At 48.3% G+C, this 15,778-nt stretch overlaps 1 protein-coding gene across 6 annotated transcripts in view; it reads left to right on the top strand.

The window, feature by feature from the left end:
- Positions 1 to 8,163: 8,163 nt before the first annotated feature.
- LOC309334649 (uncharacterized protein) overlaps positions 8,164 to 15,778 on the top strand; it is a gene marked incomplete at its 3' end in the record, with an annotated part of 28,405 nt that continues 20,790 nt past the window's right edge. For 2 of the 6 annotated variants that reach the window (XR_014153223.1, XM_081849131.1), the window contains exons 1-5: positions 8,164 to 8,304; positions 10,927 to 11,432; positions 11,631 to 11,712; positions 11,990 to 12,072; positions 12,387 to 12,513. Coding sequence is in view for 5 of the 6 variants with exons in the window: in XM_081849131.1 (XP_081705257.1) it covers positions 11,019 to 11,432; positions 11,631 to 11,712; positions 11,990 to 12,072; positions 12,387 to 12,513 (706 nt within the window). Of the gene's footprint in view, positions 8,305 to 10,777; positions 11,433 to 11,630; positions 11,713 to 11,989; positions 12,073 to 12,386; positions 12,514 to 12,975; positions 15,737 to 15,778 lie in introns of those variants that run through there. The other 4 variants (XM_081849129.1, XM_081849130.1, XM_081849132.1 and 1 more) reach the window with 4 other exon arrangements.

Genomic DNA, 15,778 nt, shown 5'->3' on the forward strand with positions numbered 1-15,778 from the left:
AGCAAGAGATATGCACAGATAAACATAGATAAACGTTTCCTGAGTACAGGTGATGGCAAGACAATGGCGCAGATATGCATCGTCTGCCACCTGGCATTGCCCGAGGAAAGGGTTTGGCAGAGCGATCCGACCGGATTAGGGTCTTCCTGAGTACGTGACCTGTTGCTCAGGAGATTATGGAGGCAAGGGCAGCATCATGGAGTCCAGAGGGAGCCGAGTAGAATGACGTCAAGATGGAGAAAATCGGAGCTTTGGTTGATTTTATATTATTTTCCAAAGTTTTGGTACTTTGCCGGTCAAGTGTATATTGAGTATCAAAAGCGGAAACAAAATGGATACATTGTAACAAGACTTTGACAGTTTTACAAGGTCGCTGGTTTCGGTTCCATTGTTCTCGCAGCGGGGAGCTGTCAACGGCTTGTCAGGAGGTTAAATGAGGCGTGCAAGAGCTCCCTGAGCTAGCTCCTGCAGGGGAATGCATGCTCTTGATTGGCTGAGGCGTGGCCATTATAGTCAATGGAGAATGCAGTTCGATACGGTCTACCCATGTTAAAATAGGGCGAAAGGAAGGTTTAAGAAAGAAGGGCTTATTCCGCCCGTATATAGAAGGGAAGGATATGATTTTATAAGGCCAAGGGGTATAGTGTGGTGCTTGTGCAACAGTGTGGGGGCTGAGGGTTCACGGCAGAGTTGGGCACCGTGGAGGTCATCGCCTCAGGCCTTTCACTAGGAGGAGGAGTGAGGAAAGGTACCCCCCCTCCTTCCGTATCAATTTATGAACATTTATTATATATTTAGGACCTTAAAATTCTTATTACACTCCCCAGATCAAGGGAAGTCATAGTTCTGCTCTGTTCTTCCTTGGTCAGACCACACTTGGAATACTGTGTCCAATTCTGGGCACCACAATTTAAGAAGGATGTTGACAAGCTGGAAGGTGTGCAGAGGAGGGCTACCAAGACGATCACTGGTCTGGAAACCAAGCCTGATGAGGAACGGTTGAAGGAGCTGGGTATATTTGACAGTGGAATGGTCTCCCTCAGAAGGTCATTATGGACAGCCCCACCGCAAGTGCTTAGAGTTGCTGGGAGACCCTTTCTCACCAGTCCCCTCCACCCTGTAAAGAAGGAGGGGTTGCTAAACCACTCAAGGTGGGGACGTCTCCTAGCAACTCTCAGGACCCTCAACAAACTATGCTTCCCAGGATTCTTTGGAGGAAGCCAGGACTCCTTAAAGTGGCCTGATCCTGTTTGCATATGCAGCACAGGTGTGGTCTGGGGCATGTGTTGTCTTTTTCCTTTCTTTTCGGAATAACATTGGGGGGGGGTTATTAAAAAGGATTGTAGGAATAATGAAAGATACAGATAAATAGACTTGAGTCTTTTCATGCCATTTGTATCACAAAAATAGCAGGAGGATCTACGACATATAGTTCATTATTGCTGGTCGCTGTATGAGTTCTTGGTTGGTGAATTAAACAGAAGCAGAAAAAATGGAGACAGGACAGAACAGAGTTTACAGAACAGCCCACATTGCATAGCCAAATGGCTAGTCAGGAGTCCTTGTGGGTGTGTTCCTGTGTCCAAGGCGTTGGAGTAGAGGGGAAAGTGCCTGGTTCATCTCTGTGGGGAGAGGGAATTCCCCAGCGGAGGATCCGGCGCCAGGATGCCCTCACTTCACCCCAAACTCTGAGATTGGGGAAACTACCAAGAGGGCCCCCTCTGCCAACCTGAACACGCAAGAGGGTTCCTGAACACCCAGGAAGGTCTGTAGGGAATCACAGGATCTGTGAGGTGGAAGTCATTGGCCAAGGTGTTGAATTCAGGCTTTTCTCTGTGGCAAGGTTACATCTAGGATTCACTGGCTGCTGTTCTTCAGCAAGAGTTTGCTTCAGCCAAATCCAGTTCACATCTGCACACATCCAACACAAGGTAGGAGGTTTGGATGGAACTGAGAGCAACACGAGTCACCCCAGTAGCAGTGTCTGAGTCCTTTTTCCATGCCATGTGGAAAGAGCACCAGATCTTGACCAGGGGGACATTTTTGTCAATGTCTGACACTTTTCCCGCAAGCTGCTCAAGAAAGTTTTTATGGTTTTCTTTTTATCATTGTTGATCTGCAGTGTTGAGGGTCATGGGCCCAGTGACTAGTGATTCAGACTCAAGTGCCTTCAAATAGGCAGGCCATGAGGAGGACCTCCCGAACAAGGGTCTATGGATGCTTTCTTCTTCTTTTTCCTCCTCTTCGTTAATGTGTTTACTTTTAAGTACAGTGGTACCTCGGGTTACAAACACTCTGCTAACCCAGAAGTAATACCTCGGGTTGAGAACTTTACCTCAGGATGAGAACGGAAATTGTGTGGTGGCAGCAGCGGGAGGCCCCATTAGCAAAAGCGCACCTCAGGTTAAGAACAGTTTCAGGTTAAGAACAGACCTCCGGAACGAATTAAGTTCGTAACCCGAGGTACTACTGTAGTTCTAAAACTTTTCTGATATTGTTCTATGTGCTTTATAGCTGTAAACCACTGTGGTATGTGTTGTGATGTGGGGTTTGTGATTTCAGCTCTCTTGACATCATATGCTGGAGACAGTTCTCTAGTAACACTTCTTTATTAAAGCAAACAAGACTGAGACTTGAGGAGGGGAGAGCTACATTTATAGGGACAGGGAACTAGCTGGAAAGGATACATTTTGGAGGGAACAATATCAGGCAATCACAGTCCTGCCTTTTGGAGGCAACCAATAAGACAGAGGATCCAAATACAGCAGCTTAAATGAACCAATAGTAGCTGTACCCTCTGGAACCAAAAGGCAGTCACTTTACCCTAATGCAAATACAGACAATAATAATACAGATATAAAATCCTTTGACTCAATACACAACACCCCTCCCCCCCTAGTGAGCACAGCAGACGTAATCTCTCAGGTACTGTGGGGTCCTACAACTTCTACTTGATCTCCTGACAACAGGTGTTGCCGGTTCTGGATTGGGTGTCACCTGTGGTAGGGGGGCTGCTATAGGGGTTTCGTCAAGAACAGATGGAGTCCCAGACATCTCAGGGTCCCCTACCTGTACCTCGTCATCCTGAGGACTAGCAGACCCTGGTTCATTTGCTGAAGCCCCTGGTGATTGCACCTCTGGGCCATTTTCACTCTGGTCTTGCAGCTCTGCGTCGTTAGCCAGGGATGAATTATCAGACTCCTCCCTGCTGAGCGCCCGGCGCCTCAGCTGATCTATATGTCTCTTCCAAACTTGTCCATTTTCCAAGGTCACATAATAGGACACAGGTCCACTAGCCCGGGTGACCACACCAGCCACCCACCGCGAACCTCGTGAATAGTTCCTCACCCAGACCAGATCTTCAGGGGCGAAATACCTTGTTGTGTCAGTCTCAGCCTGGGGGTTTGCTCTTGAATTACGGTTTGGCATTTTATCCGGGTGGACATAATCCAACACCGTTACCAATCTTCTACCCAAGAGCAGCTCAGCTGGCGACTTGCCCGTCACAGTACACGGCGTCGCATGCTGCAAAAATAACATTCGCGCGATGCAAGCTGACCAGTTACCCTCCATTAAGCGCGCAATGGATTCTTTGGCTGTTCTTACCATGCGCTCCACCTGCCCATTGGAGGATGGGTGAAAGGGCGCGGATGTGACCCCTCTTATGAAGTTATCAGCCAAGAATGCCCTGAATTCTTGGGATACAAAAGCTGCCCCATTATTTGATATAATGGTCTCAGGTAACCCGTGGGTTGCAAACAGCTGCCTCAACACCTTGATTACGGCAGCTGATGCCATGCTAGGGACCATCGCCACTTCTAACCATTTGGAATATGCATCGACGATAACCAAAAAGACCTTCCCCCGGAATGGCCCAGCAAAATCTAAGTGCAGCCGGCTCCAGGGAGATCTGGACTGCTCCCACCAGTGAACTGGTGCTCTGGCCACTTCTGGCCGCACCTCTTGGCATGCCTTGCATGTTCGTACCCATTGTTCTATGTTCTGGTCCATTCCAGGCCACCACACATAACATCGGGCTAGCGACTTCATCCTGACCATTCCCGGGTGTCCCATGTGAAGCGTCTCAAGAACCCTGTTTCTCAGTGGTGCTGGGATGATCACCCTATCTCCCCACAGGAGACAACCCTTATGCATGGATAACTCGTGCTGCCTTGTCGCATAAGGCCTGAATTTGTCTTCATGCAGACCACCTGGCCACCCCCTCCCCACCCAAGTGAGCACACGGGAGAGAACAGCATCTTGCCTCATTTTCTCAGCAATATCAGTAGCCATCACAGGAGCCCCCGGAAGTGTTTCCAGCATCATTATGTGCTCCGCTGGAGCAGGATCCTCATCGCTCCCGCCAGGAAGGGGCAATCGACTCAGTGCATCAGCGTGGCACAACCGTTTCCCCGGCACATGGGTCAAGGTGTACTGGAACCCGTTCAGAAATATAGACCAACGCAACATTCTGGGGGAGAGAATTTGTGGCGTTTGTTTGTTCAGGTTGAACAACCCCAGCAGTGGTTTGTGGTCCGTTTCAATGGAGAAATGACGACCGTACACATAATCATGGAACTTTTTGATTCCTGCTACAATTGCAAGCGCCTCTTTGTCAATTTGAGCATAGTTGCGCTCCGTGGGCGACAACGTACGGGAATAGAAAGAGATGGGCTTTTCCGACCCATCCGGTTCCCTATGACTCAGCACCGCCCCCAGGCCGTATTGAGAGGCGTCACATGCCAGGACCAGCGGCTTCGATTCATCATAATGAGCAAGGACGCTCTTGCTACTCAGCATTCCTCGCAAGGAATCAAAAGCCTTCTGCTGCTCCTGCCCCCATCGCCACACATTCTTTTTCTGCAACAGTCTATGTAATGGTTCAGCTACCGAAGCTTTCTGGGGTAAGAACGAATGGTAAAAGTTAATAAGTCCCAGGAATGACTGCAACTCCGTCTTGTTCTGTGGTCATGGTGCCTCGATGATGACCTTAACCTTAGCATCTGTGGGGTGGATGCCTGATGCATCAATTTTAAACCCCAAGAATTCCACAGTTGGCACCCCAAAACTGCATTTTTCCTTTTTTAGTTGCAACCCCACCTCCTTGAACTTGAGCAACACTGCACGGACACACGCAACCAGTTCCTGTGGGTCCTTTCCAGCAATCAAAACGTCATCAAAAAATGGCAAGACCCCCGGCAGACCTCTTAACAGGCATTCCATGAGCCCTTGAAAAATCCCTGGGGCCACACAAACTCCAAATTGTAATCTGTTAACTCTGAACGCCCCTTTATGTGTGACAATAGTCTGTGCTTCCGCTGACTGTGGGGTTACTGGCAGCTGTTGGTAAGCTTGTGCCAGGTCAAGTTTGGCGAACACCTTGCCCCCAGCCAGTTTAGCCAACAGATGTGATACGACTGGAATGGGGTATGAGTTTCCCCTGAGTGCCTTATTGATAGTACATTTGTAATCAGCACAGATCCTGACTTCCCCATTTGCTTTAAGGGGTGTGATGATTGGAGTCTCCCACTTAGCAGAGTCCACGGGTGAGAGAACTCCCTGCTTGACCAATTTCTCCAGCTCTGCTTCGATCTTGGGTTGCAGTGCAAATGGCACTCGCCTTGGTTTGAGTCGGATTGGGGCCACCCCAGGGTCCAATTCGAAGTCAACTGGGGGCCCTTTATAACAACCCAGTTTTCCATTAAAGAGACCAGCAAATTCTTTGCATAATGCCTCGCTCATCTCAGGGCAGGTTTGGATTGAATTAAGCCCTGATATACTCAGTCCCAGGGCGGGAAACCAGTCAGTGCCCAGGAGACTGGGGCGACTGCCCTTCGCAATCACCAGTTTGAGTACCGCCTGTTTGTCCCGGAACTGTACTCTCACGGCACACATTCCCATGACATGGATGCGGCCCACTGAGTATGACTGCAAAGTTGCCAGGAAGGGCTCCAGAGGGGGCAACTTACCCCTGGGGAAGAATGTCCTCGCGGTCTGGTCCGACACGATAGTGAATCCAGATCCGGAGTCCACCTCCATGTCGCACAGCTGACCCTCAATCTTCACCTTGATGTGTGCCTTGCCTTGCGCTGGAAACTGCACGACCCTCCCGTTGATCTCCATTACGTAGTGGCAGTCCTTTAGAACATGGTTCGCTGTGGCCGATCTGCGATGCTCCAGTCTAGGTGCTCCTGTCGCTCCCAACGCCGCAGATCTACAGACCCTGGCGATGTGACCTGTCTTTCCGCACGTCCGGCACATAGCATCCCAGAAACGACAACTCTTCCGCTCATGGTTTCCGCCACAACCAGGGCACCTGCCTCGGTGATCCTTGTGCACTGTGCAGGCCTGACGCACTGACTCGACCCCACGGACTGGGCTCTGGCTCGGAGTAGCCTCTAGCTCGTCTATGGCATGCGCAACTTCTATCTGTGGCTTAGGGTCCCTGCGACTGGCATCAAGCTCCTCTCTTTCATAATTCTCCGTGGCGGTGGCCTCCTTCAAGGCTGAAGCAAGGGTAACCTCTTCTTTAGCCACGATGCGTCTTCTGGCTTTCTTGCTGCTCAGACCGACAAACCGATCCAGGAGAGTCTCTTCCAGATCTTGGAAGTCGCAGTGCTGAGCGAGCTTCCGCAGTTCAGCTAGAAATGCAGATACAGACTCCCCAGCACGCTGCTGCCTCTTATGAAACTCCATCCGCAGGGCCATCTTGGTCTCAGTAGGCGCTAAATGGCTTGTTAGGCAGGCAAGAATATCTTTGAGAGATGTCTCACTTAGCTTCGCTGGGGCAAGCAATGCCTTGGCCAGCTTGAAGGTCTCAGGCCCACAGTAGCTCAGGAATGTGGCCCTTCTTTTGCTGGCATCGGTGATCCCTTGAGCCACTGCGAAGAACTCGAAGCGTTTGACGTAGTCTTCCCAGGTGTGGGGCTCTGATGGCTGGAAGGGCTCCAATACCCTTGGACTCTCCATTGTCCTGTGGGCAGGGTCGTCTTCTCAGCTGGCCAGTGAGTCTTGTTCTTAGCTACAATCCGGACTCTGAGGCAGGGCTGCGTTTAACCGCTCCTCAGCATTCCGGATCCCACCTTCGTCGCCAGTTGTTGTGACGTGGGGTTTGTGATTTCAGCTCTCTTGACATCATATGCTGGAGACAGTTCTCTAGTAACACTTCTTTATTAAAGCAAACAAGACTGAGACTTGAGGAGGGGAGAGCTACATTTATAGGGACAGGGAACTAGCTGGAAAGGATACATTTTGGAGGGAACAATATCAGGCAATCACAGTCCTGCCTTTTGGAGGCAACCAATAAGACAGAGGATCCAAATACAGCAGCTTAAATGAACCAATAGTAGCTGTACCCTCTGGAACCAAAAGGCAGGGTCACTTTACCCTAATGCAAATACAGACAATAATAATACAGATATAAAATCCTTTGACTCAATACACAACAGTATGTTTTAAAGATACCACGGTCTATAAATTTTGACTAACCATCCTGTGTTCCCCGAGGACACACGCTGAGCTTGGTGGCAGAGCGGCAACGCTCTGTGTTAATATAACACATAATCCCACCTTGTTTTGCTTCTGCATCACCCTGCTGACTCATGCTCAGCTTGTGATCTACCAAGACGCCTAGATCCTTTTCGTATGTACTGCTAGTAAGCCAGGAGTCCCCCCTCCTATATTGGTGGATCAGGTTCTGCCTGCCTAAGTGCAGAACCAGACATTTTGCCCCTGTTGAAGTATGTCTCGCTCCAGGACTCCCAACTGGGAAATGTATCGATTCTTCTGTATTTTGTAGTCAGAAGGGACCACCAGGGTCATCCAGCCCAACCCCTTCCCATCTTTTGCCCGAGGTGGGGCTCGAACCCACAACCCTCAAGTCCCCTCCCAATATTGCTCGGGCCTTTCAAGCTGCTGGTGGGCAGGTGAAGGGGACTGGGCCCGAGGCTGCGCTTCCCTTCTCCTCTCCCCTTTCCCGCCTTTTCCGTTCCCCTCAGCTCACGGGCGAGGCGAATTTCGAGATCCCCTTGCGGCATGACGTCACCCACGAGCCGTTAGATTGAGGGAGCGGAGGAGGCGCGGCTTCCTGCTGCCCTCGCGGGTCAGAGACGGCGACCCTCAGCGGTGCAAGACCGCCCTCATCCGAGAGGGTTAGGGCGCAGGCGCAGGCGACATGGAAGAAAAGGAGGCGAGCTGGAATCCTAGAGAGGCCAGGAAGTGGGGGCGGGGGTCCCCGGTCCTCCAGAGCGGAAGCCCCTCCTTCGTCCTCTGCCAAGGCTGCCTGGTGGCCCCTCCTGGGATCCAGTGAGTCTCCTCTCTCTTTCCCCTTGGGGTGCCTGGGGGAGAAGGGGGGTCCCAGGGCTGCAGGGGGAGGATGCCCAAGGGGGGGGAGCATCCTCCCCCTTCCTCTTTCTTCTTCCTTTGCCCCTTTGGGGAGGGAAAAAGTGGCATGCCAATGCCCCCCCTTCTGAGGGAGGAGCCCCCACCAGGCCGTCCTTTGCTTCTGGAACAGCCTTTCCCCCTACAAGCTGCTGCCTTACAAGGGGTCCCCACCCTCCCCAGAAGAAAGCCCCTCTCTGTGGGCTCCTGCTCTCCATAGAGGGGGGGAACTGGGTGCGTTCAGCTCACGAAGGGTTAAAGGGAACTAAGCTGGATTCCTAGAGAAGGGAGGACAAGGGGGCGGGGTCCCTCAAAGCAAAAGCCCCCCCCCGTCTTGAAAGGGGAGGGGGTTGCTTTCCTCTCTCTCCTTTGCCAGAGCTGCCTGGGTCCCCCTTCTGGGATCTGCAGTCTCCTCTCTTCCCCCTTGGGGTGCCTTGCATAGAAGGCGGGTCCCCAGGCTGTAGGATGAAAGTGCACGGGGGGGGGGCAGAGACCCACAAATCAACGAGCTTTCCCTGCACCCTCATCAAACTACAGTTCCCCTGATTCTTTGGAGGAAGCCAGTACTCTTTAAAGTGGCCTCATCCTGCTTTGTAGATGGGGGGCTGTGTTTGTCTTTTTCCTTTCTTTTGGAGTAACTCTTAATGGGGTCATGTAAACAAGGATAATGGGAACAGTAAATGATACAAATGAATAGACTGAGGCAGTCAGTAAAGCATGAGACTCTTAAACCCCTAGTCATGGGTTTGTGCCTCAAGTTGGGTGAATATTTCTGCATCACAGGGGGCTGGACTAGATGGTCCTCAGGGTACCTTCCCATTCAATAGTTTTCCGATTGTAAATCCTCTCCCTTCATTTGTATATCACAAAATATCATAATAAATGTGCAGGGATATCTGCAACATATATTTCATTATTAGTGGTCACTGTACAGTGGTACCTCAGGTTAAGTACTTAATTTGTTCCGGAGGTCCATTCTTAAGCTGAAACTGAAGCATCACTTTAGCTAATGAGGCCTCCTGCTGCTGCTGCGCCGCCGGAGCACGATTTCTGTTCTTAACCTGAGGTACTATTTCTGGGTTAGCGGAGTCTGTAACCTGAAGCATCTGTAACCTGAGGTACCACTATACTGAGTTCATTCATTCATTCATTCATTCCCCACCCATCTGGCTTGGTTTCCCCAGCCACTCAGGGCAGCTCCCAACTGAATATTATAAACACAATACAGCATTAAACATTAAAAACTTCCCTAAACAGGGCTGCTTTCAGATGTCTTCTAAAAGTCTGGTAGTTGTTTATTTCCTTGACATCTGACAGAAGGACGTTCCACAGGGCAGGCGCCACCACCAAGAAGGCCCTCTGCCTGGTTCCCTGGAACCTCACTTCTCACAGCGAGGGAACCACCAGAAAGCCCTTGGCGCTGGACCTCAGTGTCTGGGCAGAACAATGGGGGTGAAGACGCTCCTTCAGGTATACAGGACCAAGGCCGTTTAGGGTTTTAAAGGTCAGCACCAACACTTTGAATGTGCTCAGAAACGTACTGCCACTCCCAGTCACCAGTCTAGCTGTCGCATTCTGGATTAATTGCAGTTTCCGAGTCACCTTCAAAGGTAGCCCCATGTAGAGCACATTGCAGTAGTCCAAGCGGGAGATAAAACTAGAGCATGCACCAATCTGGCGAGACAGTCTGTGGGCAGGTAGGGTCTCAGCCTTCATACCAGATGGAGCTGATAAACAGCTGCCCTGGACACAGAGTTGACCTGCATCTCCATGGACAGCTGTGAGTCCAAAATGACTCCCAGGCTGCACACCTGGTTCTACAGGGGCACAGTTACCCCATTCAGGACAAGGGAATCCCCCACACCCACTTGTCCCCTGTCCCTCCAAAACAGAACTTCTGTCTTGTCAGGATTCAACCTCAATCTGTTAGCCACCATCCCTCCTCCAGCCGCCTCCAGACACTCACACAGGACCTTCACGGTCCAGAAGGAAGTTGTGGTTGATGCTATCAAAAGCCGCTGAGACCCAGCTAGGAGAATAATTGCTCTACTGATGCAGAAACATTTTTAATGCCTTACTGTGTTTGATGTTCATCTTATTGGAAGCCGCTCAGAGTAGCTGAGATAACCCAGGCAGATGGGCAGCATAATAGTAGTAGTAGTTATAGTAGTAGTAGTAGTAATTATGTATTACTATTACTATGCTTAAATTTTTATTTAGACCAGCCAGACTGAGCCAAATTCTGATGATTTGTGTGTGTGTTTTCTGCAGATAATAACTTCTTAAACTTAAATTTAGACCAGCCAGATTAAGACAAATTCTGATGGTGTGGTGTTTTTTTTCTGGAGTCTTTATTTTTCTCTCACGGAGCTGTAATAAGTTTAAAAACAGCTTAAAACAACTTACAACTACAATATGTTCAGAGCCTGGGCTTTAGTGCAGCGCAGCCTTGATTACTAGCAAAAACCATCCACATTTGTCTGGGGACATTTTTCTGATCCTGACACAGTGCCAATTTTATAACAGAACAATGCATTTGCTTTGTAGGGTTTGCCAGCACCTCTAATTCAGACGGGAAGAACTTTGCAGAAGAAAAGAGGGACTCCTTCTGATAGCTTGGGAGCTTCCTGAAAACATAGATGGATGAGCAAGACTCGGCTGGCCCTAAAGCAGGAAGAGACCATGCGATTGAATATGGGAGCACTGGGGGATTCTGGGAAAACTCTGTGCCGGTGATCCAGGGTGAGAAGGACACCCTCCACTCAGATGTCCAGAGCCAGCAGCCCAAGCAATTCTGCTGCCAGGAGGCTGAAGGACCTCGAGAGGTTTGCAGCCGACTCTACCACCTTGACTGTCAGTGGCTGAAGCCAGAAAGGAACACGAAAGCTGAGATGCTGGACCTGGTGATCTTGGAGCAGTTCCTGGCTGTCCTTCCCCCCGAGATAGAGAGCTGGGTGAGGGAATGTGGAGCAGAGACCAGTTCCCAGGCAGTGGCCCTGGCCGAAGGTTTCCTCCTGAGTCAGGCAGAGGAGAGGAAGCAGGCAGAGCATCAGGTGAGAGAGACTTTCCTCTGGAAACTCCCAAGGGGCTCCAAACCAGAGCGAGAGTATCCCAAAATGTGGTACTAATGTCCCATCCCTTTATGGATCGGATCCAAGGAATGAGATCTGCTACCCCTAAAGTGTTTGCCTCTACCATTGCTTTTCTAATCCCCCTTGCCATTTTGTTTTGAATCTTTGTTGCTCTTTCAGGTTCAGGATCTGTTGACAGAAATGGGTCCTGATTCCTCTGAGGCAGAGAGGACTCTGATGGACACCAGAGAGAGACCACTAGGTAAGGAGCGAGTTATTTCTCTCCTTGGTCACATCCTGGGGATTTGGAAATTAATCTGTCAGTTCTTTCCGTCTTTTGTGGGGAGGCAGTTGGGGCCAAGAGCCCAAAGGAGGTGGGATAAATTTTTACATAACTAAAAGACGAAAGGTGTATGGATGTCAAAAGGCACTCAATAGGGTAGACTTCTTCAAAGGTACACCTGTAATTAGAGATACACTCCTGAACATTGGAGAAAAGCAGGCATTCATGGCTTCCCACTTCTCTTTGTCTCTGGAAGGTGACAGGATGATACCCACAAGACCTCCTCATCTGTCTTTTCATGAGCCTGAAGGGGAAGCAGCAGCTATGGAAGCAGATCAGGTAGGGGGCAGGAGACATGTAGGGAGAGAGGCTGAGGGGTGGGGCTGGCAGGGTGACTCCCTCTACCTCCTGGCTCCTGTCAACGGTGCCCTGAAGAAAATGAGGAAATGCCATTCAAGATGGTTTATGTGCTGAGAATATGGAACATCCACCTCATCCTTATCGCCTTCTCAATGTCGCCAATATTATTTATCAGCAGTTGCTGTTTTGTTTCTATATTTACATTGAAGACTAAATAGGTTTCTAAGCAGTTGACAAACCATAAAAATGGGCCAGGATTTATCTAACTAACCCCATCACCCTTATTTGTTTAGGATTTGGTATGCTTTGAGGATGTCGCTGTTCATTTCACGGACAAGGAGTTGGCGTTGCTGGATCCTGACCAGAAAGCTCTGCATAAGGAGGTCATGGAGGAGAATCGTGGACTCCTGGATTCTCTGGGTAAGGCTCTCTGAGGATCATCATATCTGTTTTGAAATTCCATATCTCTCTCCTTGCGATGAATCTCCAAGGTTTGGCTGGAACTCAGTAGCGCTACCTACACCACCTGGAAATCTCACGCCCCCAGAAATCACTTGGAATGGAGGGCGATTGGCGGTGTTGTCTGTGAATATCCGTCAGAATGGGTATGGAGGTTGAAGTAGCTTCTGCCAGATTTGTGTTTTTGCTTCTGTTGATTTTGGTTGACTAAAGAGATAACTGACAATGGATACATAGCAGATTCCATGATTGGGCCAAACAAAATTAATTGAATCTCAGGTTCCCATAAATATATCAGCTAATACCAGATTCTTCCACACTTTTCTCTTTTTATTCATTCCTCTTATCATATTATATTTTCATGAATGTAAAACATTTAAATAAAATGTTAATGTTTAAAAATTATTGTTTTTTACATTCCAGGGGGTGATGAATTGGAAATTAGTAACAAGGGGGACCAGGACAGAATCCACACAGTGAAGAAGCCATATAAATACTTGGAGAGTAAAGAGAACTTTAGTCAGAGTTCCCAGTCCACTTCTCATCAAAGAAATCCCATTGGAAAGAAACCCTACCAGTGCTTGGAATGTGGAAAGAGCTTCAATCAGAGCACCCATCTCACTTCTCATCAAAGAATTCATACTGGGGAGAAACCCTACCGGTGCAAGGAATGTGGAAAAAGCTTCAGATGGAAGATCAGTTTCATTTCTCATCACAGAATTCATACAGGGGTGAATCCATATCAGTGCTTGGAATGTGGAAAAAGCTTCAGTCAGAGCACACATCTCACTTCCCATAAAAGAATTCATACTGGGGAGAAGCCCTACCAGTGCACGGAATGTGGAAAGAGCTTCAGATGGAAGGTCAGTTTCATTTCTCATCAGAGAATTCATACAGGGGAGAATCCATATCAGTGCTTGGAATGTGGAAAAAGCTTCAGTCAGAGCACACATCTCACTTCCCATAAAAGAATTCATACTGGGGAGAAACCCTATCAGTGCCAAGAATGTGGAAAGAGCTTCAGTCAGAGCGCCTCTCTCACTTCCCATCAGAGAACTCATACTGGAGAGAAACCCTATCAGTGCTTAGAATGTGGAAAGAGCTTCACCTGGAAGAACAATCTCACTTCCCACCAAAGAATTCATACAGGGGAGAAACCCTATCAGTGCTTTGAATGTGGAAAGAGCTTCAGCCACAGCCACAGCCTCACTTCCCATCAAAGAATTCATACAGGCGAGAAACCCTATCAGTGCTTGGAATGTGGAAAGAGCTTCAGTAAGAATGCCCATCTCACTTCCCATCAAAGAAGTCATACAGGGGAGAAACCTTATCAATGCTTTGAATGTGGAAAGAGCTTTAGTCACAAAAACAGTCTGACATCCCATCGAAGAAGTCATACAGGGGAAAAACCCTATAAGTGCTTTGAATGTGGAAAAACTTTCAGAAAGAGCTCAGATCTCACTTCCCATCAAATAATTCATACTGGGGAGAAACCCTATCAGTGCTTGGAATGTGGAAAGAGCTTCAGTCAGAAGTGTGGTCTCATTTTTCATAAAAGAATCCATACAGGGGAGACACCCTATCAGTGCTTGGAATGTGGAAAGAGCTTCAGTCACAATGGCTCTCTCACTTCCCATCAAAGAATTCATACAGGGGAGAAGCCTTATCAGTGCTTGGAATGTGGAAAGAGCTTCAGCCAGAGTAGCCATCTGACATCCCATCAAAGATTTCATACAGGGGAGAAACCCTATGAATGTTTGGAATGTGGAAAGAGCTTCCGTCACAGCTACAATGTCACTTCTCATCAAAGAATTCATACAGGGGAGAAACCATATCAATGTTTGGAATGTGGAAAGAGCTTCACTCAGAAGAGTAGTCTCACTTCTCATCAAAGAATACATAAAGGCGAGAAACCATATCAGTGCTTGGAATGTGGATATAACTTCAGTAGTAGCAGCAATCTTACTTCCCATCAAAGAATTCATACAGGGGAGAAACCCTATCAGTGTCAGGAATGTGGAAGGAGCTTCAGTCACAATTCCTCTCTCACTTCCCATCAGAGAATTCATACTGGAGAGAAACCCTTTCAGTGCTTCGAATGTGGAAAGTGCTTCAGCCACAGCTACAAACTCACTTCCCATCAAATAATTCATACAGGGGAGAAACCATTTAAATGTCAAGAGTGCGGAAAGAGATTCACACAGAGCACAGGTCTCACATCCCATCAAAAGATTCATATGGTGCAGAAACCATATCATTGCTTGGAATGTAGAAAGTGGTTCAGTCGGAAGGATAGTCTCATTTCCCATCAAAGAATTCATACAGGGGAGAAACCCTACCATTGCTTGGAATGTGGAAAGACCTTCCGTCACAACTCCACTCTCTCTTCCCATCAAAGAACTCACTCTGGGGAGAAAGCATAGCAATTGCTAAGTTGTTATTGTATTTTAGTAGACTATAATTTGTATCGCAACAGTGTTCTTCTGCTTCTTCAACCCAGCAGAGAAGTCAGCCTTGCCTCTCAAATCCATGGAGTGCAAACCTGGTGTCCCATATTATTCATACTATGTATCCAGATCTGTAAGGTGGAAGTCAAGGTGTTGATTTCAGACTTTTCTTTGTGGGAAGGTTAGCTCTAGAAATCTCTTGCTACTCTTCTCCTTGATCCTTAAAAGTCCTTAGCGCATGCTAGGAGCAAAGAATTGCATCCATGAGGGAAAAGGAGTTCTCTGTGTATTACATGTTCTAAACAGCAGTACTGTAAGCAGTTTGTTTGCTTCAGCCAAATCCAGTTCTCCTCTGCACACATATGATACATGGAAGGAGACTTAGACTGAACAGAGATTCAGAGCAGTGTGATTCACCCCAGTGGCAACGTCTGACACCTTTTTCCATTCCTGTTGAGTGAGCACCAGATCTTGACCGGGGGACAGTTTTGTCATTGTGTGGCATAAATTCCTTGAACTGGCGACCGTTTCCCTTCCTCCTTAGTGTTAGTGGAGTGTCAGTCCGTCACAACAGATGAAGTATTTTTAGGGTTACTTCTTCATTGAAATTTCTCTCTGCCTGTTGAGGTCAGGCAGCAACCTTGACTGTACTCTTTTTGATCCTTGCTTAAAATATTTTGTTATACAAACCTTTCCAGAAATAGAGGTATTGATTTGTTTTAATATTATACATTTAATATTAATGTTTTTACTCTTTTCTTCCATTTTTTATTTATTTT

Source organism: Podarcis erhardii, assembly GCF_964252035.2.
Source record: "Podarcis erhardii genome assembly, chromosome: 2".
Taxonomy (NCBI): Eukaryota; Metazoa; Chordata; class Lepidosauria; order Squamata; family Lacertidae; genus Podarcis; species Podarcis erhardii.